General features: G+C 38.6%; 1 protein-coding gene across 2 annotated transcripts; it reads right to left on the bottom strand.

Annotated features, from left to right (window-relative positions):
- Positions 1-226: 226 nt before the first annotated feature.
- On the bottom strand, positions 227-27,936 carry LOC135204013 (interferon-induced very large GTPase 1-like). Of its 2 annotated transcripts, XM_064233940.1 has the most exons (3): positions 27,780-27,936; positions 10,061-10,610; positions 227-7,234 (listed from the first exon to the last, which is right to left on the bottom strand). In XM_064233940.1, the coding sequence occupies exons 2-3, from the start codon at positions 10,500-10,502 to the stop codon at positions 1,662-1,664; spliced, it is 6,015 nt and encodes a 2,004-aa protein (XP_064090010.1). In that variant the 5' UTR covers positions 10,503-10,610; positions 27,780-27,936; the 3' UTR covers positions 227-1,661. The 2 variants fall into 2 exon arrangements, with proteins under 2 accessions (XP_064090010.1, XP_064090011.1); XM_064233941.1 differs by lacking the exon at positions 10,061-10,610 and having other exon boundaries at positions 27,780-27,921.

Raw genomic sequence — 27,936 nt, 5'->3', positions numbered from 1 at the left:
AGTGTCAAATATACTATTAAGATATTCATATTTATACCTAGATGCCTATGAATTCAACACCGACATACCGGATGTCAAGAGACAAACATTTTTATAATGGAACAGCACAAGAAGTCCCTGCAAAGGTTATCCTAAAGTTGCTTGAGGAGTCTCAAGCTGAAGTAGGATCAGGCCAATGCCAACTAAAGTTATTATGATTTTCTTTCGAGGAGAATAAAAATAAGGATAGTATTGATGTTTATTGACAAAAAAATTATTACAGTTTTTGTTCTACACATAACCATTCAAACAAAATCATGTCACACAAAGAGAACATTAAATAGGAACTATCAAAATGATGTTTTTACATTCAAACATTTTTCTATTAAAAAACAATGTTAATACTCATTTATTTTAATAACAGTAAATTAATAATTTGTTATGAATCACTGCATTTTTATTAACAAAATATGCCCTCAGAACACAATGACAATCTTTATGCTATCAGCACCATATATTTCTACATCGCCACACGGGCGTTGTATGGTATAAATCGAGAGAATATGTGAAAAAACAACCGAATATAGGTCTTAACTAAGTGATGTTACCTCACAATTTTCGGGGAACCACAGAGAGAGAAAATTCTACGTAGAAGTTCTAAATCCTGAAATGCATCCTAGGCCTACTTTAAAGTATCAGAAATAATACAAACAAGTAACATAACAGAAAAAAAATTAAAATTGCCAAATTCCAGGATTAAGGCCAGTTCCAGTGTCTTGAGGTCGTTAGCCACAAGGTGACATGAAGAGTAGTCTTATACTGGAAGTCTTCACACTGAGAAAGCTTTTGCGAGTTTTGCCTGCACTCAGTGGGGCAGAGAGAAACGGATAAGTTCCAGCAACGACGTCAAACCCATTTATTTCCTCTTTTACCTCAGGTCCTTAATTGCAGTGAAGCTGTCAGGTGATTAAAAACTGCCAAGAAAAATTCTATTAAGTATTAAGGAAACGTTAAAAGGGCAAGTAGGAAACGAAGGATTGATGTTAACATGTAATAACTAATAAGAGAATTAACAGACAAGAATTTCTGTCTCGGTTAAATTCCCATTAACAAAAGTACCTACTACATCTGTTTTACGCGGATGTCCTCACTACAGCTGTCCGTCAACCACTTGGCTCTCATGGCGCAGAAGAGAAAATCTGAGGGCTGAAAGTACTGACTGCAGTTCTGATCATCCAGCTTTGATCGCTTGGTAACGTCTATAAAAAGGAACTGACACAGAGAGAAGTTTTAGACCAGGTGTGGGCAAACTACGGACCGCTGCCAAACGAATTAATGCGGCCCGCCACATGTCGGTAAATTTGAAAGAGAAAGGGTATTATGTCTTTCAAATGTGTTTCATGTGAAGTTCCTACTTTAAATTACTAATTAAAATTGTTTTCCAAGTGAGTGACTTTGTATTTCAAATAAATGCAATTCATGTGAATCTTTTACAGTAATTCAAAATATTAATTGATAAAAATTAAATGCATTTTTTCTTTAAAAGCCTTTTATTTTGTATTTTATGTATTAATCATTTTGCTTAATTCACTATGCGGCCCTATAAAATTTTGAATTTTTGACTGTGGCCCTTGCATTGAAAAGTTTGGCCACCCCTGTTTTAGACAAACCAAACTGTTCTTTCACTTCTCAAGTGAGTTTAATGCATCATCTTTGGTAATTCGTCTCCAAGAAGACGGAATGTCAGGCCTTTCTGCTTCAAACACTTCAGCTAACTGGGCTTCATATTGCACCAAGAACCATTTCCAGTAAGGCGTTGCTTCAACTGACAGATCGCCGTGAATTTCCCAGTGGGGATATATTTCCTTGTAGTCTTTATATGGATGGTACTGACCATTAGTTGCACCACAGGAAAACCTAGCGTCACCAGCAACCAACATTGTACAGCTTTCTGTAACAAGTTTCTGAGAGTCTTTCCACCTGTACCTTCCGCATGCTTCTGGGTAATGCTCCAATGCAGTGTGATTGACTCCTCCCTCTGTGTGACCAGGCGTATTAAGGGAGCACGGAGCAGAGCAGAAAGGACATCTTTCCGTGCATCCTTTACATTCAGCTGCAATCAAATTGTACACATTGTCTTCCTGGGTATCCTTGTGGTCAGCTGGTGTATGGTTACGAAAGGTGTCTTTTATCACATTCTGACTTTTTTGCACGATTTCGCTGAAGGACTTGGTGAAAGTTTTCAACGAAACGATGTTATAGCCTTCAGATAGGCTCAGCAAATCTTCCAACGGTAATGTTAAGATATCCTTTACTCTTGAATGGAAGTCTTTAATCCACATTAAAAAAGAATTTTCATCCTCGGTTGGGGCTTCTGCTAAGATTTTATTACAGACTTCTGAGGTGAGACCTTCAATCTTTTGGGAAGCAATTGTTGTGTACCTGTTGGGCTCATTCGTCTGCTGGGTGAACAAATATCTGTCAATGTAGTAGCATAGCCATTTCTGTAAAGATTCATCCAAGTCAGAGAGATAAAGATGAAACTCTCTGAACTCGTCTACTTCTAAAAGCTCACTTAAGACTGATTTCAGAAAAGCTGGTTTAAGCTGTAATTGACTTACGTTATTCCTAACGTCTTCGGCTAGTGTTCGGGCCACGTCTATGTTAACAGCATTTTCTATAGCTTTTGCTACACGCTCAGATAATACGTTGGCCAGTGCTTGTTCATCCGTGAACTTGAAATAGAAATTCTTGAACCTTTCGAAACATGGGCCATAATTGTCTCTCTCATATACCAATCTTTGGTCCCTATCTTCCACATACCTCTTTTGTTTCTCACAAAATTTTGGAAGACAAAACTGGCACAAATAAACAATCAGTTCAGTTCTGAAAGTCTTTGTGAAACTGACGTCATTACACTTGCTTTCCATAGAAACCACCATGTGTATGATTTCCTCAATGGAATGTTCACTGAAACACTGAACTTTGTCAGTAATTGTCTGAACATCAACAAACAAGTTATCTATGAGCGGCTGAACATGTTGCTCGACACTCTTAGACTTCTCCTTAGTCATCTGCGTGTGCTTCTTAATATCAAAGTTGAAATTCCTGGAGCTATTCTGTAACATGAGTTCTGGTTTAACTCTTTTCATGACTTCTTTATAATGTGTAAAGGTTTTGAGGAGAACTTGTTCAAAAGCAGGAAGAATGCCATACGCAACCACTTCATAAGTCTTTCCTGGTCCAGGCTCCAATTTAGATATTCTGGAGTAAGGATGGGAAGCATACTGACATAAAAATATTGCTAAGCAAATTTCTAACTCATTCACATTGGAACATTTCAAGACTGAACCTAATTTCTTAACAGTCTCACGCACGCATCTGATTATCTTTTGTGCACATTCTTGGTTTATCTGATTCTTTTTATCTTGTTTATCTCTCACAACTGCTTTGACGTTTTCTATCACTTCATTCAGATACTTTAAAATAACATCTTTATCCTTGGAAAGCATATTCCAAAAGCCATTGCGAGACAAATATATTCTGTCAGTAGCATAAGTTTCGATGGCTTTTACGCAGTTCTCACGAGCCGTTTCTAAACACCTCTCCTCCTGAACCTTTTTGAGTAAAGGTAAATCCTGCACGAAGACTCTTTCGAGGGTATCATTTATTTGCTCTACAACATTCAGGTCTTCCTTTTCTTTTTGAGGTATTGTCTTCAGCCATTCATTCCACTTTTCCCTGAACGTGTCTTTCAGCTCTTCTTCACTTAGTTTACTCTTGCCCTCTTGCAGTCTTAGATTTTCTGCCAGTTCCTGTGCTTCAGTCATTATCCTATTTATATAGGCTTTCATATCTTTCTTCTGTTCAATTTGGATTTTCCTCTTTTCTATTTCACATCTTATATTATCAATGACACTATCTGCTTTGTTGCTATAACTTGCTTTTAATTTTAAAGCAGAATTTGCACGCCATTGTTCCAAAAAGGATCTATCCTCGTGAGTGATGAAGTAATTGTCAAGTCTCTTGACTGCCTCCTGATATACTTTGTCTAGATGCTGTCTGCACTCTGATGTCAAATCTAGACTCAGTTTCTCCAGTTCACTTTCTCTGTTGGAAATTAAATTTCTTTTACTATTGAACCACTCCATAGCTGACGACTTCATTGACCACAGAATATCAGATAATTCACTTTCTAATGAATTGTAAGCATCCATTTCAAGGCTATTTTTGAAACTAAAAACAAAATTTTGATCCAGAATCCCATTCCAAAGATCTTTCAGTCTAGCACAAAATTTATCAGCTGTCAGGTGGAAGGATCTTTTCTTCATTACGTCTGTCATTAATTTTTGCTTCACATTATTTATATTCTCACTGTAGCCAGGGTTGACAGGTGCCATTGGTGGGTCTCCTTTCCATAAGTCCGATATATAGAAAATATCTTTGTTTATGTCAAAGTTGATAAGTTGCCTGAATCTGGTGTACTGGGGATTATCCTCTTGCTTTCCTGCAGCTTTTGTTACTTTATCAAGTGTCTCTATGAACCTCTGCTGGCCAGTTCTCAATTTCTGGGAAGCGTCCTGAGCAGAAACATTTTGATGAATGAAAATGCAAGATGGCTGCAATTTAAGATTCTTGTTCACTAAACTCATTTTCAGCAGAGCATGAACTACAATCTGAAGTACATCCTCCATTTCAGAGACATTTTCTCCTTTAACATTGACAAGTGTTATATCCCCTAAACCAATAACCAGAGTGGCAATTTCATTATCATGTTGAAGTTTGGCTTTGCCTAATTCAGCTGCTCTTAAACCTTCTGTATCTACAACCAGTATGTAATCATATGTAGTACCAGAATACTCTGTGCAAACTGGCAAAAGCTGTGCAAACACACCTCGAGTACATCTACCAGCTGCTACAGCAAACTGAAGGCCAAACATAGTGTTGAGCAAGGTAGACTTTCCAGAGCTCTGGATTCCTAAAACGGAAAGTACAAAGATTTTCTTATCACCAATCCTTTTTGTGAGCTGACTAAGAACAGCTTGTACCCACTTCATTGGTATATGTGCAGCATCTCCATCCATTATTTCCAGAGGGTAACCTAAAAGCATCAGCTCCGCCATGATACTTGGGAGACATTGCATTTGTTCTCGAGTTTTTGCTGATGCTTCATTTCCCATGTACTGAACAGATTCATAGGCCTGTGCAATTTCTCTCATGAAATGTTCTAACCCAAAAGAAGCTTCAGCTAGTTTTTTTTCACTTTCATCCAACTCAACTTGTAAGGCTGCCCGTTGTGTCGCGTCTTCGCACTCACGGATTTTATTCCATTTTTGGCTACACTCCTTTTGTAGACTCGGTAGTGTTTGTCTTGAGATTTCATCCAGATGAAGCTTTAACCACCGCAGGAAGTAGAGGATCTCTTCACTGACCGGATCCGTAAGGTTATCTAAAAATGCATCACGGGCTATGTTTGGATTTTCAATTAGTCGCAATTGTTTTTGTCTGAGTTTTCTCATATCATTAGCAATTTTGTCCATATAAGAGTCCATACTATCGTTTCCTCTCCTCTCTCGTCTGTGCTCTTCTTTGTGCAATTCAGCCCATTCCTGCCAGGGTTGACATTGCAATGGCATATTCTTGGCTTTAAGATTATCCATACCACGTTTGCAAATACCTTGTATTATTGATGATGCCATCTTTTTGCTTTTACTGCATTCTGAAGTGTTTTCATCCACACCAATCTTTAGACTATCAGCCAACTTCATGCACTCTTCAATAGACACCTCTTCAGTTCTGACAGCCAGATTCATGTTAATCAAGGCACTAATTTTGCTTTTCAAATGTTTAATGTTTTTTTCCCCCCTGGCATCAAAGTCAAAAACAATATTTTCCAGTGGCAATCCTTTACATTGGAGTGAATCAATCAATTTCTTGATTCTCATTTTACTCGTTTCATCAAATTTGGTGCTCGCTTGTTTTGTGACCAAAAGGATCAGTTGTGTATCGTGTGAGAATTTTGATGTTAAACTATCAATTTTGTCAGAATGCCCCGTGCCATTTACATCTATCATTACTATCACAACACTAGATATTTTGCACAAAAACTCCACGCTCTTGGCTATCCTGGTTGACTCTCCATCTCCCCGAAGATTTACGAAAGCTAAATCTCTACTCAAATCAATGTTTTCATGTCGCTTTGGGGGAAAGTACCATGCAATCTCTAGAACTCCTTCTGAGAGAATACGTCCATTCATTCCATTCTGGCAGTCCCGATGAAAGAAAGTAGGGTGACTCTGGTCATTTAATATTTCATTTAGGAATTTTGATTTAGATCTTGAAATCTCTCCTACCCTGAGACACGACACAATAGGGATTGGATGCGTTACAACTGACGTTTCATAAAGGTCTCCACTTGGAAGCTTGAATTCTGCAACAGTGCTTCTCAAAGACCAAAGGAGAGACAATGGTTCTTCTCCCAGGACTGAAGGTATAACCAAAGGGATGCTTAACTTGCACATGAACAACTTCTCACAAATAATTTGCCTTAGAAAATTTGATGAGCACATGAAGAGAGCCAGAAGAACATCCATGGGGTGTGGCATTGAGGAAAGAGAAGTACTGTCCATATCCCCAGCAAACATTTCCTCGAAATCAACAGTGGCCTTTTTCTTAGGTCCTTGAATGGTCTGATCAGTTGCGAGACTATTTTCAATAGCAGGTGAAATAATGTCATCTCTTCCCCGATAGTCAAGCATCAATATCTTTGAGAAGACATGCCATGGTATGTCACTCATTAAATCTCTTTTGCCTGATGACTGGGTCACTACATCCAGTAGGGATATCTTCTCTCCTTTCACATATTTACTCAGTCCAAGTTTGCCAAGCAATTCTTCCTGTTTCTCTAAAGGAGAGACGTCATCTGCTTTATGGATAACCATAAAACCTCCACTTTCTGTGTCTTCTTCACTTACTTCCATATCACTGTCACTGCTATCCACAAAATGTTTACAAACCTCTATGCCACCACTATTTTTATCTAATTTTTGTCCAGCTACTTCCATCCTGCTTATTTTCTTTTCAAGCACATCTTTTCTTTCTATTTCCAAAAGACTGTTATCTTTATTTTGTACTTCCTTGTGACTTATGTTCCTTTCTATAACTCCTTGGGTCACCTTCATATCATGATGGTTCTGGGGCTTTTCATCCTTCTCAGGCTCTGCTTCGCCTTTATTATCCGTCTGAGTTAATGCACCTGCAACAAAGGATCATTATAAGTTACTTGCATTCTATTTAATTAGATTGATGCAAGATGTTTTAATGCACGAATGCATACTATTAGGGACTCAACTTGGATGACTGTGTTTGCACGCAAATTTCTTTGAAATATTCAGCCCTCTAAGCATTCCTTTGACATGTCTGAATGGGCTAAATGGATGATGATAAGACAGAATGATTTATCACATGCGCACTAACACTTAACAAAGGTCGTGATCACACACTTGGATACTTCCTCTGCTTTATCATATCGTTATGATTCTGATGGCACAGTGAAGTATGAGGTACACTGTTTAGAAGCTGTTAGTTGCTCTTTAGTTATAAAAGAAGTTTACTGACTTGGTGTGTGTGTGTGTGTGTGTGTGTGTGTGTGTGTGTGTGTGTGTGTGTGTGTGTGTGTGTGTGTGTGTGTGTAAAGCTTTCATCTGCTGTTAGATCTAGTTTTTTGATAACAGACAAATAAAATTAATTTGAAGTTTTCTTGGCTACACTACGTGTCTTTTGGACAAATAAAATTAATTCTAAGTTTTCTTGGCTGCACTGTGTGTCTTTTGGTATTGGACATTTTCAAAGATTTCTATTACCTGTTTTCTCAGCTAGTAATTACTTGATTTCGAAGGATAACATCCTTCACAGTTAAAATAATAATCAGGAAAATCATAATCCTTCTCTTTATGAACCTCTAGAGCGAAAAGAATATCTTAATGACTTGCCTGTGAAACTTTTGTTTGTCCAAGGCAACTATGTCACAAAGCTGGGCTAATGTTATACCTTTTAACCTATAAATATATTTGGTCTCCAAATATTACCTAGTTAGGAATGCCAAATAATTACTAAATGACAGTACAAGTATTTCCTTTGTGCCACTTGATTCCTTTACCCCATGTACATGTCTACGTCTGAATAAATTGGTCCCTGTTCCCTGTGAAATCATTTATAAGGGGGAACTTTACTAATATTTCTATTTTGTGGATCTCTGAAATTATCGAGTAACTGTCTGCGTTGAGGCTCCAATGTTTACCAGGATTTTTATTTTTTACATCATCTTTGATCATGTTTACTGATTCTTCCTTCTATGTTGTAGCAAACCAAATACTGAAGGGCATTCCTATTATCACAGAGTTCTCTTTTCTCTCCTGTGTCATACAGCCAGTATTCAATACCCTTTTCATCATAGCAGCCACTAACAGAGCGCCCATTGAAACATACATTCCTGAAGATGTTACCATACCAGTGAAGGTAGCTGAGGAGTCTTTAGTGGTTCATTTTCAAATTAATGGTCATCAACTGTGGATTAGTGATATCATGCAGCCCTAGGTTTAGGTCAGTTTTCAGAAATCAGTCAAGAGGTTAAAAGAGCGGAAACCTGTATGAAAATGCTAAAACAACTTCACACAAATTCACAAGGTTTATTTCTCAACCAATGAATTTAGCTGGAACTAACTCCTTGATGTCCACCAGCATAATCACAGAGAAACGAATGTAAGCCACTGTACTCCTATGGCCAGCATGCATTAGGACAAGGGACTTTGTAATCCTGAAGGGGTGAAGTGACTGAAACCTATCAAAAAACTGCTCGGAGGTAATGCTGGAACTCCTGTAACCGGAAAGTAGCTATAGCTTTTTGCGTGGCACAAATTAGCAATACTGATCACTCATCTGGCCTAGCAAGCCAGTGAACTTTTACTAAATTGCTCTAGGAATTCCTGAGGTGGGACAATTGATAAGCTTGGTAGCCTACCTGGCGTCTAGTTTGAAAGTAACCTGCTTGTTTGCACTGAAACTATTACGATCATCACTTTAAATACATATTGATAGTCATATTAGTACCTCCCAGGTCCAAAGCTTTAAACTCCAGTCAAAGACATAATCTCTTTCTTTATTTGCCAAGACGGAAATACCCATACCTTGAAGTCAGACATATAATTAAAGATATGAAGAGAGATTGGATCCGAATTGAGGGACAAGATTTCAAAGTCCAAGAGTTCTCTCAGCTGTCATATCGATTCTAAACGGGATATGTCTATTCAACATTGGAGTCATGTTGCCCCCTAAAAGGCAGTATCTCCTTGAGAATTAGCTAGCACAGCTGAAAATAATGAGGGTATTTTAAAGTTTTCTGGATAAAGGAATGAATTGACGTGTTGTCCAGGAGTTTTGGAAAATAGAGGGCTAGCAAGAGTTGGCTAAAAAGAATTAAGTAACTCTGAAAATCAAGGAGGCACCAGAGTGTATACAATATACAATGGATGATAATTAGTGTGATGGATCGGCACACACACACACACCCCTAATGAACCTTTGTTTAGTTTTACACAGCAGTTGGTGCTATGGATTAATTTTACTCAGGCGATCATCCTTGATCCAGCAGCTAATGGATACATGTAGTAGTGATTTTTGCCTAATTTTTCTCTAAGGCCACCCTCCTGTTACAAGAAACTGTTTATATTATAGCAATATTTTAAAGCAGGAAGTATTAGACAAGACCTGGGTTCGCAAAATTCTAGTTGAAAAATTGTCAAAATACTCTTGACATAATTAAACGCTGGAAAGCTTAGTTGTGTTAACGTTGACTGACTGTATAACATCTATTTTCAGTGTTTTGAGCTATTTACAGTTATTAATTGAGATCCAGATGTAAATGTCAAAGTTAGCAATCTCTCTCTCTCTCTCTCTCTCTCTCTCTCTCTCAAATACGTACATACACACACACTCACACATAAAAACACTTTTCGCACACCAAAGTTTGTGTAATTATCAGCATGCTTGAAGTTAATAAGAAATTTCAACAACTTTTACTTACCTGTTTGTTCATCTGAAGATGCACCAGAGTCTCGAGGTAAGTTGTGGAGTGATTCTCTTGGTACAGTCAGTCTTTTCTCGTGTACAAGAAGCCTCTCGATGGCAGCTAATAACTCTTCCTCAGTCTTATCAGTGAGTGCGCCACCTAAGGAGGTTGTTAAGTCTCTGCGCAGCTGCTCATCACAGCATTCCAGGAGTTGCTCCACTTTTTCCTGACCAGTGATTTTTGTGGCATCTACATATTCTGACCATCTTGATTTAAAGCTGGGCCAGTTTTCTCTCGTGCTAGCTGCTAAAATGCAAGGTCTCTTCACTTCTACTTTGGCGGTTGAAGGAGAACTATGAACATTATTATGAAGAGTCAGGAGTGCAGCTACAACTGCTACGTCAAGGTCCTCGGTGACATATCCGCAACCAGGAACAGGACACTTTATGGAAGGCATGGCGTCTGTTCAAGAGACCCTGCTTCTCCAGTTGTAGTTCAAGATTTTCTTAGATCATACTCAAGGTCAGTGGAATTTACTTTCCAGACGAGCAACGACACCGTTTCCCTGAAATGAAATCATACATAACTGCAAGAGATTGTTTTAGAAAAACTGCATGGAAAGGCAATCTCAGTTTAGAGTATGATAACATAAAACGAATAAGTTATACTAATTACTCTCATCATACGTAAATGAAGTAGTGTGAATTAGCGAACTCAACTTGTGGTTATAAGCAAGCACATCCATCTGCAAGAGGTTCCATTGTGAAAAGGTTATCTCTCTATGCAAATTATTATTGGATTATTCTAGTCACTTGTCAATATTATAACCGTATAATTTTCAGAATGCCCCCCCACCCCCCTTTTATAGACCAGATACACTACACTTTTCAAGAACCTGGCACAGCACTATGAGGCTGCCCTTGATCTTGAGATATACTAGCTGCAGGTCATAAATATTCCAGGGTCTATAGGGACAGGCAACTGAGATCTAATCTATAAAGGCTGGATCATACATTGGCGAATGTGGCTTGCGACCGTCATGAAAGCCGAATTACGACCAAAATCTTCATGTGCGCTCACACAGTTACCAAGCTTCACGATATCCGCCAAGTGATTGCAACAACTAGCTATTGCACATAGTTATCGCGGTCAAGCCACAACAACTGCCAAAAGTCTCCATGTCATGCTGTCGAACCCAAGAACTCTTTCGACGTACATATAGCTCTTTCGACATACGTAATGTGATTACGGCAGACGTAAGTAGCAATTTCGACGTACAGTGTCCGTTTCGATGTACGCAGTGTAATTGGCAACCCCTCAACCTGCGCAGAGGAGGTGAGCAGTAGCCACATTGTGACACTTGCATTCCCAGCTATAAAAAAAAAGTTCTAGAGCAGCATTTAGTAGACAAACCTGCCAAGAATGGGCTCCTTTTATTAGATGGAATTCTGTCGTAAGGGAACATTTTTACCATTCATATATGCACATATGCATTCAAATATAAATATATACATACATATATATATATATAAAATATATATTATCTAAATAGATCATATATATCTATATATATATATATATTATAATATACACACACACATAGATATATATATATTATTATACAATATATATATATATATATCTATATATATAATATATATTATATAATATAATATATATATAACTACACACACAACAAACACATATATATATATATATATTTATATAATATATATACTATATATATAATATACATATCTACCCTATACATACTAACTGAATCACGGAAGTTTGGAAGTTTGATAAATGCATAAATAAAGGTATAAGCCATGAAGGAAAATGAAACACTGGAGTGGCTGCAAGATCTTTCAACTCAACATTCTTTACTTAGCAGACTGACTGACATACATGAGAAACTGAAGGGGTGTATAACTGACAGATAGGGATTATAAGGAGATAAGTACCTAGAATCCAACAAACCTGGAGAATTAGTAACCTTCCCAAACGAACATAAACATGGGTACAATTTAAGGCCAAAAAGATTAAGTCCGACTTCTCAGACACAGGGACATGACAATTAAAATATTATACAGGGCGGCAACTGACCTCATTCAAACCTTTGGTAAACAAAAATTTATTCACAAAACATACTAAACATACATATACAAAGAAAATATCTATAAGGCAACCAATTTGTATTTAAGTCTGTGATTCTATCTTTGAGGTCATTCTTAAACATGATACAAATACAAGGGTCTAAATGAAACAGGCCACGACTAATATTAAAATTACAATAGGAAGTAAGTCGCATAATGGCAGATTCTAAAAGATTTCGTGATAAGACATCTTTTGATCTTGCAATTACTGAACTACCAATCCAATTTATCCAGTGGTTGTTTTCACTTAAATGAATTAATATTGCATTGGATGTTTGCCACGTTTTGACAGAATGTTTATGCTGTTTGAGTCTTACTTCTAAGCCATTGCTAGTCTGCCCGACATAAAAGGAAGGGCAGTCCATACATGGAATTTTATATATTATGTTGTTGCTTTCCCTGGGGCCATTTTTTATTAACATTCCTGTTAGTGTGTTATTATAGGGAAAAACGAGATTGATCTTAAAAGATTTTAACAATGGTTTTATGGTTTCAAAACCGTTAAAATAAGGCAAGCTGAGAATGTTCTTAGAAGTTTCTTTCTCCGTGTTACCTACACGATAAAACTTTTTGTGGGCTTTATTATAGCAAATATCTAATATATGTGAAGGATAACATAAATCTTTCCCTATTTTTCTTTTGTATTCAATTTCTTGATCCAAATATTGGGGACTGACAATGTGCAATGCTCGTAAAAACATAGATGAAAAAATTGATATTTTGATATTAAGATGGTGGCCTGAATAGAAATGAACATAAGTTAGTCTGTTGGTTGGTTTCCCATAAATACTGAATTTACATTGAAATGGTTCTCTATATATCAAAACATCTAATAAATGGAGGCAATTGTCCTTTTCCAGTTCTTGAGTAAACTTAATCGATAGTACCTGGTTATTTAATTTAGAGAGTAAATCATTTACACCAATACCAGCAGGCAAAACAGATAAAATATCATCAACATATCTATACCACTTTAAAGGAATATAAATGATATTAGATAAATAGCGTCTTTCAAAGAATTCCATGTACAAGTTTGAGTGGAGTGGTGATAAAGGGTTGCCCATTGCCATACCAAATATTTGTTGATAAAACTAATGAATCTATCTGTGGGGTAAAGAGTAATTTTGTTTAATTTACCAACTAAATCTAGGGACATATATATGAGAATCTGAGATAGTTCCAAGTAACGGGGACAAGAGCTTAGTGATATATTTCGAAAGTTTATATGAAATTGAGCCAACAGTACTGATAATAGGCTGCATAGGATTATTTTCTTTGTAACCTGTACAGGTATGGTAACGAAGGAAATTTGACTGACAATTTGCCTAGTAGTTCTGTATCATCTTTAAGGATTTTTTTCACTGTGCTATTAAAGTTTTTTATGAATTGATCAATGAGGTTTTTTGTTAGTTTTTTGTAAGTCACGTCATCATCCAGTAAGGCTTGCATACGTGATTTGTAGTCAGCTTTATCTAAAATTACTATACTATTTGACTTATCAGCTTTTGTGATGCAGATAGTATTGTCCTATTTAAGATCGGTCAAACTTTTCTTATAGCGAGCAAGGAAGTTACTTTCATGCTTAACATTGGCAGCTCAGTAAACAATACCTTTAATTATTTCAACATGATTTTGAGGAAGATCACAATATCATCCAACTTTTTTAGAATCTGCCATTTTACAACTTACTTCCTATTGTAATTTTAATATTAGTCGTGGCCTGTTTCATTTAGACCCTTGTATTTGTAACATGTTTAAGAATGACCTCAAAGATACAATCTCAGACTTAAATACAACTTAGTTGCCTTATAGATATTTTCTTTGCAAATGTATGTTTAATATGTTTTGTGAATAAGTTTTTCTTTACCAAAGGTTTGAATGAGGTCAGTTGCCGCCCTGTATAATCCTTTAATTGTCTTGTCCCTGTGTCTGAGCAGTTGGACTTAATCTTTTTGTTCTTAAATTGTACCCATGTTTATGTTCGTTTGGGAAGGTTACTAATTCTCCAAGTTTGTTGGATTCTAGGTGCTTATCTCCTTTTAATCCCTATCTGTCAGTTATACACCCCTTCCTGGTCCTATCAGTTTCTCATGTATGTCAGTCAGTCTGCTAAGTAAAGGATGTCCTTTAGGGGACACAGGCCTCATTTTCCCATCTTTCCCACAATTTAGTTCTTCTTCTTGCTTCACTCCTTAGGATGCTTTGTATGAGCGAATTGCTGCTGTTTATCACTTGGGTTATCAAACTGGACATTGTTCGCCTTACAATGATTTTTAAATTGTCCAGGTGGTTTTCTATGAACATCTGTGTGGCAGAGTGGTAGCGAGGAGTGTTCGTGAGGCGTCTCAAAATGTCATTGTGCACAACAGTGATATGTCTCATGGTCTCTCGGGTATAGTTTGTTCAGAGGGAACACCCATAGATACTGTAGTAGTGCAGGCGGAAGAGCAGCAGTTTCACGTCTCGGTGACAGAAGGCAAACCTCCTTTCAATCATGCTGCCAGTTGCACATAGTTTGCGACGCCTCTGTTCAATGTCTGTCGTATCATTTAGGTCAACGGTGATAATGTGACCCAAATACGGAAATTCGTGCACAAATTCCAGCCAATGGTTCCAAGGAAAATTTGTGGTGCTGCAATATGCTTAAGCGATCTTAGGAGCAGCGACATGCACTAGGTCTTGATTTCGTTGTACAGGATATCATATTCCTCTGCATATTGGCGGCAAGTGTCGATGAGTTGTTGGAGACCTTGCACTGATGGGGAAATCAGTTAGTATAACAGAGGTTGTTTTTAGTTGTTTTATTGACAGTGCATCCGACTAGGAGTGAGTTCAGCTTGACTTTCAAGGCATTTGTGTATGTATTAAACAAGTATGGAGAGAGAATGCCCCCTTGCAAAAGCCCGTTTAGGGAGCCGAAGGTGTACGATATGTTACCCCATTTGACACAGAATTGTTGTGTGGAGAACCAGCAATGTAAAATGCCAATTACATATAGGGGTGTGCCTCTTTTATGCAGCTTCAGAAAGAGCTTCAGGTAGTTTACTCTGTCAAATGCTTTTCTCACATCCACAAAACAAAGAAAAACAGGAGAGGCCGATGATAGGTAGTAGTTCAGCAATTTTTTCAGTATGTAGATGCAGGTGTCGGTTGAGTGGTTTGCTTTAAACCCGAACTGGTTGTCAGTGGTGTGTAGAAAGGGGAGAAGTCTCACTAGAAGAACTGACTGAAGTATCTACGATGCGATTGTTGTGATTGCCATCGACCGGTAGTTGCCAGGGTCAGCTGCATCCTTTAGCTTGTTTTTTATTAAAGGTATCGAGTGAACTAAGAGTAGGGAGTCTGGAAGAAACTGGTGAATTATGCACGCATTGAATAGGGCATCTAGCAAAATGTAAATTATCGGATGGCAGAATTTGAAAACCTCTGCGGGAAGACATCACAGCCGGGCGATTTATTATTAGGTAGGCTGTTTATGGCATAGCTGATGTTACCTGGCGTAATACGGTCTGCAAAATGAAATTGAATGTTGTCAGTAAGGAGGTTATCTACATCCCTTCAGGAATCTTGATAATTTATGCAATTCAGGATATTGTTGAAGTGATCACCCCACATACTGGCGATAGCCTCGTCTCCGACTGCTTCCCCTACTCTCTGTGATAGCTTTTTAGTTTTCGGATTTAAGGACTGGATGTCTTTCCAAAGATGAGGATAATCACCAGATTTTTATAATATATTATGAGGCTAATTTTATCACCTGCAGTAGGGGAGATATTTTCACTGATTATTTTATAATAGCAGGTGATCAAATTAGCCTCATAATACACTATAAAAATATGAAAACCAGCCAGCTGCTTCTTAAAAACAACCCGCCCCCCCCAGAAACGTCTTTGAAGAGAGGGAGTGTCATCTATGCATTCACATGCCCAGTGGAAGGATGTCACCACTCCTATATCAGGATGACCACTACCAGACTCTTCAAGTGTCTCTCCTGCCACCTTCAAGAAGGGGCCATTTTTATTCACTACAGGGAAAAGCATAACAGAAGACCAGAAAGAGCTGAGCTTAAAACGAACACAGAAATTATTCACCATGCACCAGGCCGGAGACGTCTACGTTATCTCGAGGCACTACACATATTATTAGAGAAAAAGCCGACTATCAACACGGTAAAAGAAACAGAATTTCTTGCTACCATCATAAGAAGAAATAATACAAGAAACCAGCCGACTCCATATACTGTCACGAGAGGAGGAGGAGGAAGAGAGAGAGAGAGAGAGAGAGAGGAACTGGCAGAAATAGAGAGGGAGAGTGAGAAAGAGAGGAAGAAGCAGAGAGGGAGAAAGAGGGAGAGAGCTAGCGGATGACATGTCACCTGGACGGCTTATAGTACCTGCCACCCAGGTGCTAGGTACCCCAACCAACACCCAACCTACGCCAACAACCCTGGACGTACCTAGAAGATCTCAAACCCTCAGGGACAGATTTCGTCACCATCCAACGACCAATTAAAATCCCTGTTTACCGACCTACCCACCCATTGTACACGCCCTTGCCTGCTAGAAATACACGTAAAACAGTATCTTAATTCACTTTCCTGTATACTCTCATAGATGGCTGACTGTGCGCTGTCAACACATTAGAGGAAATAAACCTACGACAACTGAAATCTTTATATGTCCTTAGAAACCTGATACACCAGCTACAAGCTGATGAGAAAAAGATAATAAGAAGAATTGAGAAGATTCTATATAAATTACATGCCGTTGAAACAGCTATAATGTGGCGGGATCACAAGCTAGAAAAATACAATTACAAAATCGCCCCCCCCCCCCCCCCCACATTAACCTAAACGATCCACCTGCCAAAATCCACCCTCAGTCACACTTTCTTCTTTACACAACAAATACACGTAGGACAATTGACCTACACCTATACAAAAACAAAACAAAAACAACACAAAACACACGTACTTACCAACACTCCAGATACTCCGGGCTATCCTGTGCTGTCCATTGGTTGAGGTCACAGAAATACCAACAACAACACAAAAAATCACATATAACAACAAAACACAACAAAAGACCACTGCACAAACAACACAACAGCACAGGCACAACAACTCTAAGCAAAAAAAAAAAAAAAAAAAAAACACTAACTTAACAGCAACTATACAACAAAACAAAACACCAAAAAAACAAATAATTTCCAATCCTTCAAATAACTGCTTCCGACACCACTAACTCTCACCAGCTCTCACCAAAGACTCACTTAAGACTGACTAAAAAAAAAAACACAGAACTCTGATCTCTACCAGCAGACAACCCAGCCAGAACTCACTAACAGCCAATGCAGTCGTTAACTATCCATACAGAAATTACACCCTCTCTCTCTCTCTCACACACACACACACACAGACGACGTTGTCAAATGGAACTCCATAACTCCTCCATATTTCCTCCCCTGTTACATTTGACAACGTCTCCTTTCACTCACAACACCCACACTAAATAGCCTTCCGCAACACCCACAGATGCTCAGATGCAGGTCCCCTGGATCTTGTTTGAGGGCCCTCATACACACTCTCAGTTACACCGCCATCAACTTCTCCCAGATCACTTCCAGTCACACTACCATTACTATCTCCCTCACTACCATCCCCCCAAATCCCATTCACTATCTCATCTACCCCTTCTAACTTTTGTCCGAACATCTCTTGTAACTCTGCCACCAAATCACTTACCTTATTTACTCTCCTGCCAAACTCCCGAAGAGACTCATTCATACTGCCAACTACATCCTTACTACCTGATTCCCTTCCTGGTGGAACTTCACCAAACCCTGACAATTCAAACCCACACATGCTATATGTATCATTCCTCCCCTCAAAGTCATCTGTATTACACTGCGTAGCCTTATACACCATTTTTACCTTAACACTAACCCTTCTATCATGCAGCTCACGTCTCTCCCTTTCATTCCCTTTCCTTACCTTTTTCCGCTTCCTTCCATACTCAACCAACACCAACTGCCGATCTTCCAGACCCATTTGCTCACTGACACTCGGTTTCACATTATTCACTTTCAACCACCCACTCATCACATTCTCCTGAACATACTGCCGCACACTAGAGGACCCACCCAACTGAATCCCCTTTTCACCTAGTTTCCCGAATTCCCAGCCTGACTCATCCTCTTTCGCCTACACACACTCGCCACGTGACCTTCCATTCCACATTCAACACACTTCGCACGCTGTTCTTTACACATCCTAGCATAATGGCCATTCGTCCCACAGTTGCCGCAAACTATGTTCATACGGGTACCCCGACATCCACTAGCTATATGCCCTACCTGTCCACACCTATAACATTTAATATCCCTATCTTTCTTACACTCACTCACCAAATGCTCTGTTTGCCCACACCCAAAGCACGCTCCTAATGCCCAATGACATTCATTCTTCCTGTGTCCTGGCTTACCACATCTATAACACTGATCTCGCTCACAACTAACTGACCCTACTCTTCCAACACTCGCACTCCTATCTCTTTTAGGGCTAACTACACTCACATTACTTGCCCTAACACTCCTATCTACCACTCGCTCTGCCATTCGCCTTGGCCCTTCCAAAACTGCCTCCCTATAGCTTTTAAACTCCGGTACAACCTCAGCTACTTCAGTCCTAACACTAACACTTCTACTCTCTTTCATACACCTATCTAACTCGTAATCCTCTACTATTTCTAAAATGTCGTTCCACGTTAACCTTTCATTCGTCCATCGCATTTTCTCCTTACGTTTCAGATTTATAAACTCATATACACTCTCTGGTACAGTCGCCAACAACTTTCGCACTAACTCCTTACACTCATTTATCCCTTCTTCCCCAAACTTTTTCCTGGCTAATGTTTCTAACCTACAGACATACATTGACAACGACTCGCCAACATTCATTCTTGCCTCTTCAAAATCTTGCTTTCTCCTATATCTAACGCTACTCTTTATCCTCTTTGCCTGTTCTACAATCCTAGCTTTAACACTCATACGGCACATTCCCTACACCAATAATTACCCTATACATATTCAACAAAAATCCCGTCAAAAAGTTACCTAACTCTCTTGCCCAGACTCTCTTGTTATCCCCATACTTTGCCTCACAATACCTCTCATATTCTTCAAAAAAGTCCCTTATGTCCCTACTACCATATTCCTCGTATTGTGCACATCGGGGTACCTCTCTCATATACACAGCCTTTTGTACTTCCCGCTCACTCTCACTTTCGCTACTTCCATTCCAACCCATCTTTCCCTCTTCCGAATACAGCGAATCCACTTCCATACTCACGTCCATACCCCTAACTATGCTCTTCTTACCCTTCTTCTTTCTACCTACCTGTTTCCACTCACCACTATCCAAATCACTCTCAGCCCTTTCCCCAATGTATTATGACCTAGTCCCATCCTGTCCGTCACCCGTACTAACTTTCTTCCCCTTAGTCTTCTTCTTTTCCTCAGCCACTTTCTTATTCCTGTCCTCAGGTTTATCCTTATCCTGTGTCTTCCCCTTCTTTCCCTTACCTATCACAACCAAATCACCTTCGTCACTCGTACTCTCATCCACTCGCTCTTTCGCTTCCTTTACCACTCCTGGCCCGTCACAAGACCCAGTAGGCCTACCTCCTACAGCTCCCTCTCCCACGAATCCCTTCATCATTTCCTGCATCATCTATTGCACTGCATTCATCATCACCCCCAATTTTTCATCCATTTTCTCAACCATTCTCTCTTCCGCTCCTTTCACCTCTTCTTTCCTTTCCACTTTCGCACTCCTTAACATTCCTCTCATCTCCTCTAACTCCCTCTTCTGCTCCTCACACTCTACCCTCAACCTCTCATTCTCCACTTCCAGCCTTCCCTTAGCTTCCCTCGCCAACCTCAGCTCCTCCTTCAGCCTCTCTATCTCCTTCAACCCTTCCATCCTCACTTTCTCCACCAATCACACAATTCAATAACCCAATTGCCCTGCAGCTGCCTCACCAACAGTCCCTGTTCGGGCGCCAAAAAATAATGTGGCGGGATCACAAGCTAGAAAAATACAGTTGCAAAATCGCCCCCCCCCCCACATTAACCTAAACGATCCACCTGCCAAAATCCACCCTCAGTCACACTTTCTTCTTTACACAACAAATACACGTAGGACAATTGACCTACACCTATACAAAAACAAAACAAAAACAACACAAAACACACGTACTTACCAACACTCCAGATACTCCGGGCTATCCTGTGCTGTCCATTGGTTGAGGTCACAGAAATACCAACAACAACACAAAAAATCACATATAACAACAAAACACAACAAAAGACCACTGCACAAACAACACAACAGCACAGGCACAACAACTCTAAGCAAAAAAAAAAAAAAAAAAAAAAAAACACTAACTTAACAGCAACTATACAACAAAACAAAACACCAAAAAAACAAATAATTTCCAATCCTTCAAATAAACTGCTTCCGACACCACTAACTCTCACCAGCTACCAAAGACTCACTTAAGACTGACTACACAGAACTCTGATCTCTACCAGCAGAAACAACCCAAGCAGAACTCACTAACAGCCAATACAGTCGTTAACTATCCATACAGAAATTACACCCTCTCTCTCTCTCTCTCTCTCACACACACACACAGACGTTGTCAAATGGAACTCCATAACTCCTCCATAATAATATTCAATGCTACTGCCCTCAGAGAAGGCCTCTTTCCTCAAGTAAAAACTATTGCAATGAAATCTTACGGTAGGGACACATACTTTACATAAGAGATAATAATCCATACATACATATATATTTATATATTATATATATATATATATATATATATATATATATATATATATATATATTATATATATATATACAGTTTTACACATCTGGTACTTTAGTATAAATTATCAAGTAGCAGTCGGAGGACATTTTAGTGAATAATAAATGGAATATTATCAAGTTTCAAGGATCAGAGTGGCCAGTTCGGTGGTTAAGTTAAACCCCCTTAAGGAAGACAATCTTAGAAGTGTAACATATAGGTTAGGATTCTTACCTAAAATGTAGAATGTGTTGCAAGACCGGGGGGGGGGGGGGTGGGGGGGCGTCCTGTAACCCCCCTTCAGAAAGATATAATATGAAAGTAAATATTATAATAATAAGAACAATTTTATCCAAGAAATTGTTATGGGTCAGAAAGGCATGTAAAGGTGAGTATAGAAAAAAGAAGGGAGAAAAAATGCAAAAAGAAGGGAGAAAAAATGCAGGTGTAAACTGTAATGTCTGTAAAATGTAAAAATGTAATACCATAAAACTGCATAGAAAAACGTCAACTGCCATAGTTTTGTTCGCCGCGGTCTACCGGCTTAGATCTACCAAATTCTTGTTCAGTGAGTAAAATAACATTGGAAAACGTCAACTGCCACAGTCTACTTTACAGCGGAAAGCGGGCTTAGAATGACCAGAAAACGGGCCAGCTCTGAACGTCTACTGGTCTTTTTCTTTCTTTATTTTTTCTTATTACGTGTTTCTTGGACAAAATACTTTGGCAGCAGTTGGCATTATTTACGCAGCATTGGCAACACGGTGCGTTAACTATTTTGTATAAGAGATTAGCCACGATCTCTCGCTCTCTCTCTCTCTCTACAGTCATTTCGGTTGTTTTGTTCCTAAGGGATTCGAAATGTCATTGTTAATCTTTAAATCTCTGAATTCAACTTCTCAAAACTCATCATTATCTACGCCAGTATTGACTGGTGCCAAGGATTGGGGCCATACCAATCCCATTGGCACCAGTCAATACGAATCATAAACGGACGCATATGGGCGCCTGCAAATAAGGGGGGGAGGGGGCACTTGCCCCCCCTGAAATCCTGAAAAAAATTATACATATATATATTGCATTTATTAACATTTAACTACATCACTGTTTCCTTTTCATTTTACAATATACTTTTTTTCGTTTAAGTAAATTAAAAGTTATCATTCTGTATAATATAAGATTTGTATACAATATATAACTACGTAGTTCTTGCCAGAAATGCTTGAATACAGCTGAACAGTATATGGAAAAATTGACAAAAAAATGTCAATGTAATACTACATTTTCTTTATTGCATCTTGTTTCACTTAAATTATTGGCATCTCAGTTCCACTGCACACATACACCCACACCTGTATATGTATATATAGATATATATATATATATACACACACACACACACACACACACACACATATATATATATATATATATATATATATATATATATATATATATATATATATATATATATAGCGGTGATGGTTCGGACACTTTTTTTAAAAATGTCTATCTAGAATAAGAGTTTAAGCAGAGATGTCGTTGACATGTCAGTATGGCCTCATCATCTTACATTTACGAGTGAATGTGGTAAGTCGTATACTTTACTAAACTTGAAGCTATATTCTCAGCAAACATCGTGGGTTTTCAGTTACATTTTCTGTTTGCCAATCAAATAAGTTTCCAAAATGTCAGAATCATCCCTACCCATGGTGATGATTCGGACAAGAGCTTGGGATGATTCGGAAAATTATCATAATTGATATTTACCTTCAAGTCAGATGATAAATGAAACATAGATACCAAGCGAAATGTTTAATTGAAATGATCAAATTCAACTTGAAGATTATTCTCTCCTTTTATGATTGGCAGGCAGCAAATGTAACTCAAAACCCACGATGTTTGCTGAGAATAAAATGTCCAAGTTTGTTTGTATGGTGTTTTTACGTTGCATAGAACCAGTGGTTATTCAACAACGGGACCAACGGCTTTACGTGAGTTCCGAACTACGTCGAGAGTGAACTTCTATCAGCAGAAATACACATCTCTAACCCCTCAGTGGAATGACCGAGAATCGAACTCGCGGCCACCGAGGTGGTACGCCAACATCATACCGACCACGCCACTGAGGCGCTGGCTTAAAGAATGCTGCATCCTTCAAAACAAAAACTAAATGAAATATCCTCGCCAGTCAATGCAATGATTAAATACCGAAATATGTTTGAATTTATTCTCTCTATGAGTAAACACAGAATGTAACTCAAGTACATGACATTTGTTGTGCCTAAATTTTATTTAATGTTGGCCTAACGACCTTTGAAATACCCCTCCCTGTTTTCTTTTAATACTCCAGTTACTGCCTCTTGACCAGTAGTTGCTTTATCCTCAATTTATGGAAATGTAAAACTAAAAGTAGCAAATTTCTGTTTTTCTTAAATACGAAATTTGAAATTCATCATACACTTTTAAATGACTGACTTTGCTACCTTTTACTGGATCTATTCCAACAAGAACAAAGTCTCCCTCCTCTGGGAATTTATCAATGGAACCTACTTCTGTGTGTCTTTGATCTCCTCCTCTAAGATGCCAGAACCATTATTGTTAAGCTCGGCTGTCAAGAGATCTTCAAGACGATGATGGTCTTCATCACTGGTTTGGGTCCTGTGTCTAACTTTTTAGTATCTGTCTTGCTGCATGATGTTCTTAATGTATCAATTCCAAACTTTATTTTCTTCTTGGTTGGGATTTTTGGTTTTTACTTGTTTTTCTGTTTACGTTCAAGCTTTTCTGGGGTGTCCATTGCAATCGTGCATCATCTAGGCTTTCTTCCATTAGCTGTCTCCTTCCTCTCTCCTGCTTTTGGGAATGGTCGAATATTCTCAGGAGAAAACTGCTGTTGTGACGATGGTGTAGGTTGTTGTGCTTGTGGGTGGTGAAAACCCTTCTGGTCAACCCTGTTTCTATCTTTCTTCACATAATCATGTTCTACCTGAACCATCTTTTTCTCTAAACTCCAGAAGTGTATTTTCTACAGCAGCAGCATCCTTGTCCCTATTGGTTTTCTTCTTATATGCGCGTCCCATGATAGGCTTTAAGGAACTGTGATCAATCTGAAGCAAAGGATAGAGTATTTTTCTTTGTAATGAGGGCTCCTATCAGTAGTGGCGTACTAAATGGGGGCGGGGGTGGGGGGAGTGGTCCGCCCCCATTTAGTACGCGGGGTGTCATAAAGGCTCATAGCTTATATCCAGTTCCTCCGTTTGATGTTTCCAATTATTATTATTATTATTATTTTTATCACAGTCCTCCAATTTGACTGGGTGGTATTTATAGTGTGGGGTTCTGGGTTGCATCCTGCCTCCTTAGGAGTCCATCACTCTTCTTACTATGTGTGCCGTTTCTAGGATCACACTCTTCTGCATGAGTGCTGGAGCTACTTCAGCCTCTAGTGTTTCCAGATTTCTTCTCAGGGATCTTGGGATCGTGGACATCAATGAGTGATACTTTCTTCTTGATTTTGTCAATCAACGTCACGTCTGGTCTATTTGCACGTAATCACCCTATCTGTTCTGATACCATAGTCCCAGAGCAGGTTGGTGCTCGTACCACTTAATACTGCAAGGTAGCTGGTGTTTCTTGCACAGGCTCCAGTGGAGGGCTTTTGCTACTGAATCATGCCTCTTTTTGTACTGGTTCTGTGCAAATGCCGGACATTCGCTTGCTATGTGGTTTATGGTCTCATTTTTCGTATTGCACTTCCTACATATGGGAGAGATGTTATTTCATTCTATCGTTCTTTGAACATATCTGGTTCTTAGGGCCTGATCTTGTGCCGCTGTTATCATTCCTTCAGTTTCCTTCTTGAGCTCTCCCCTCTGTAACCATTGCCATGTGTCATCACTGGCCAGTTCTTTAGGCTGTCTCATGTATTGTCCGTGCATTGGTCTGTTGTGCCATTCCTCTGTTCTGTTGGTCATTCTCCTGCCTCTGTATATTTCTGGGTCTTCGTCTACTTTTATCAGTACTTCTTCCCATGCACTCGTGAGCCACTCGTCTTCACTGATTTTCAGATATTGCCCTAGTGCTCTGTTCTCGAAGTTGACGTAGTCCTTTATGCTTAGTAGTCCTCTCCCTCCTTCCTTTCGTGTTATGTATAGTCTGTCCGTATCTGCTCTTGGGTGCAGTGCTGTGTGTATTGTCATATGTTTCCTAGTTTTCTGGTCTATGTTGCGGAGTTCTGCCTTCGTCCATTCCACTATTCCTGCGCTGTATCTGATTACTGGCACTGACCATGTGTTTATGGCTTTGATCGTATTTCCGGCGTTGAGTTTTGACTTGAGTATCTCCTTGAGTCTCTGCATATATTCTTTCCTGATCGTGTCCTTCATCTCTTGGTGTTTTATATCCCCTCCTTCCATCATTCCCAGGTATTATTATTATTATTATTATTATTATTATTATTATTATTATTATTATTATTATTATTATTATTATTATTATTCAGTGATTTTCTGAGGCGGTCTGCCTCAGAAAACGGGCGATTTCTGCCTCAGGAGTGCACATTATGTCGCTGTAAAGCCAGACAAGAAACAATTTGAAAAACTGATTACAGCCTTGGAGACATTAACAGACCAAAAAGAAAATGTAGATACAAGAGGATCAGCTGAAAGTTTACTAAAAGCAGTGTGTGATTTTTCATTTTTGTCATTTCTCTCATTCTGGTGTGATATATTGGAAGAAGTGGAGCTCACACAAAAATATTTGCAAACATACGGAATAAGCTTGGAGAAATGCTGTGTAAAGATCAAAGGTTTGAAATTGTTGTTTAGAAGTCAGCGCAATGAAATTGTAGAGAAAGCAACTGTATATGCAAGTCAACTGAGAAATGGGGATATCCATGGAAAGATGAGGAAGAATAAAGAGAAGAATGCCTGGAGAGCTTGCTAGGGTTAGTGGACTGACATTGCAAGAGGAAATGAGTAGTCAATGTTTGAATGTAGAGATAAGTTTAGTCAAGCCATTCAGCCACACACTTTGCTCTCTGTAAATTAAGAACAACTTCAGGAAAGCATCTCAAGCATGTCTAAGATTTTTCATGAAATTCCAGAAGAGGAGGTCAAAGTGGAAATTGTGCGACTCAGAAGACACCTGGAGACCCCCAAAATCACGACTACAGAAGCAACACTTGGATGATCTTACGGTTTCTCAAGTTCATTGTCGAATGGAGCTTTGGAGAATCCTTGCCAAAATTATCTCTGTGCATTTTAACAATCTGTTTATCAGTAGCATCATGCGAAAGAAGTTTCTCTAAGCTAAAGCTTATAAAGAATTATCTTCGATTAACAATGAGTCAGGCAAAATTGAACATTGCTATAATTTCTATAGAGAATGAATATGTAAAGAATATTAATTTTGATGATGTCATCGACAAGTTTTGTGCTGCTAAGTCACGTAGAATGAGAGTGTAAAATTTGTCTTATTTAGTAAATCAGGAGAATATTTAGCTTTATTTAAAGATGCTTTTTTTTTTACATTGAGATTTTTCTGTTGCGAAACAAAAGTTGTTTTAGTTACGATTATGGTTTTATCTAGCCTACAATATGCATATATTACAAGTGGCTAAGAATGAAATGTCAATGTACTATTATCGTTTAAGTATCACAAGATATCAACCAAAAAAAAAAAAGCTATATATTCATTCCTTATCAAAATTCCCAAGTTATTGGGCTGGTGTGGGGAGGGGGGTGTAAAGGAATATTAGCCTGGAATAACCCACCCCGGATGCCAAATACTCTAGGAACGCTTATGGTTCCTATAATGGGTTTATGAAGCGCTTTATCAAGTAATGAGGGGCTAATGAATGGATACACAATATATAACGTGAATACTGTTAGTGAAAATCGTTTGTTTCTTTGTTGGAATTCATTATTAGTAAAGCATTTGCTAGGAGGGATGCCTACCCTAGACTGTCCGAACCAACCCCCACAGATCATAACCATTTGATGACACCCTCAGCCTCATGTCCTTCGAGATTACAGGCAAGTAACAGCTACATCATCTTCGTCATACAGTACAAATTCACACCCAAACTGATAATCAATTGCCTTATCATATTCACTGCACCACGCGTTATATCTCAACCAAAGCCCATGTGTCACTGTCAGTGCCAGTGCCGGTAAACAAACTCTCGCAGCGCGGCAGCTCGATATTTCACGTGATTTTCCGGAGATAAGGACCCCTTACGTTTTCCAGGAAATGTACTGTCCGAATCAATACACATATATATATATATATATTATATATATATATATATATATAATATAATTTGCCCCCTCTTGGAATATATATATATATATATATATATATATATATATATATATATCTATATATATATATATTATATAATTATATATATATATATATATATAATTTGCCCCCTCTTGGAAAATATGCTTGGAAAATAGGCCATAAAGTTATGCCCACAACTCCAGATCGCAATAAACATTATCTAGTCACAACTACTCACGCAGTAGCTAAAAGAAACATTGAAAGACAATGGAGGCATTTTTCCCGCTCGTGACTTCACTCTGTCAACATAACTGTTGATGTTCAAGTTAGAAAACTATTACATGCGAAAATGTAAATATCAAACTTGGACATTTCAAATAAATCGAACAAAGGCAGGACAGACTAAACTCAATTTCTTACCATAGTCGTGGAAAATCACAGAGAAGTTATTAGAAGCGGGTGGACTCGGTTCGAGAGAGAGAGAAGGTCCTTGGTAACGATTCTCTCTGTGTAGAATATGCCGGGACCCGATACGAGCTCCGCGTTTTTATATGTGGGAAGTGTTATGCAAGAAGTA

Source organism: Macrobrachium nipponense, chromosome 44 (assembly GCF_015104395.2).
Source record: "Macrobrachium nipponense isolate FS-2020 chromosome 44, ASM1510439v2, whole genome shotgun sequence".
NCBI lineage: Eukaryota > Metazoa > Arthropoda > Malacostraca > Decapoda > Palaemonidae > Macrobrachium > Macrobrachium nipponense.
This window is presented reverse-complemented; position numbering and strand designations above follow the sequence as displayed.

What these genes read in the sequence shown, in the direction of transcription:
- LOC135204013 (XM_064233940.1), bottom strand. Translation starts at nt 10,502, where the DNA reads ATGCCTTCCATAAAGTGTCCTGTTCCTGGTTGCGGATATGTCACCGAG. An exon ending in ATCTTCAGATGAACAAACAG is followed by an intron (nt 7,235 to 10,060) that starts GTAAGTAAAAGT and finishes CCTTTGTTGCAG; the next exon opens with GTGCATTAACTCAGACGGAT.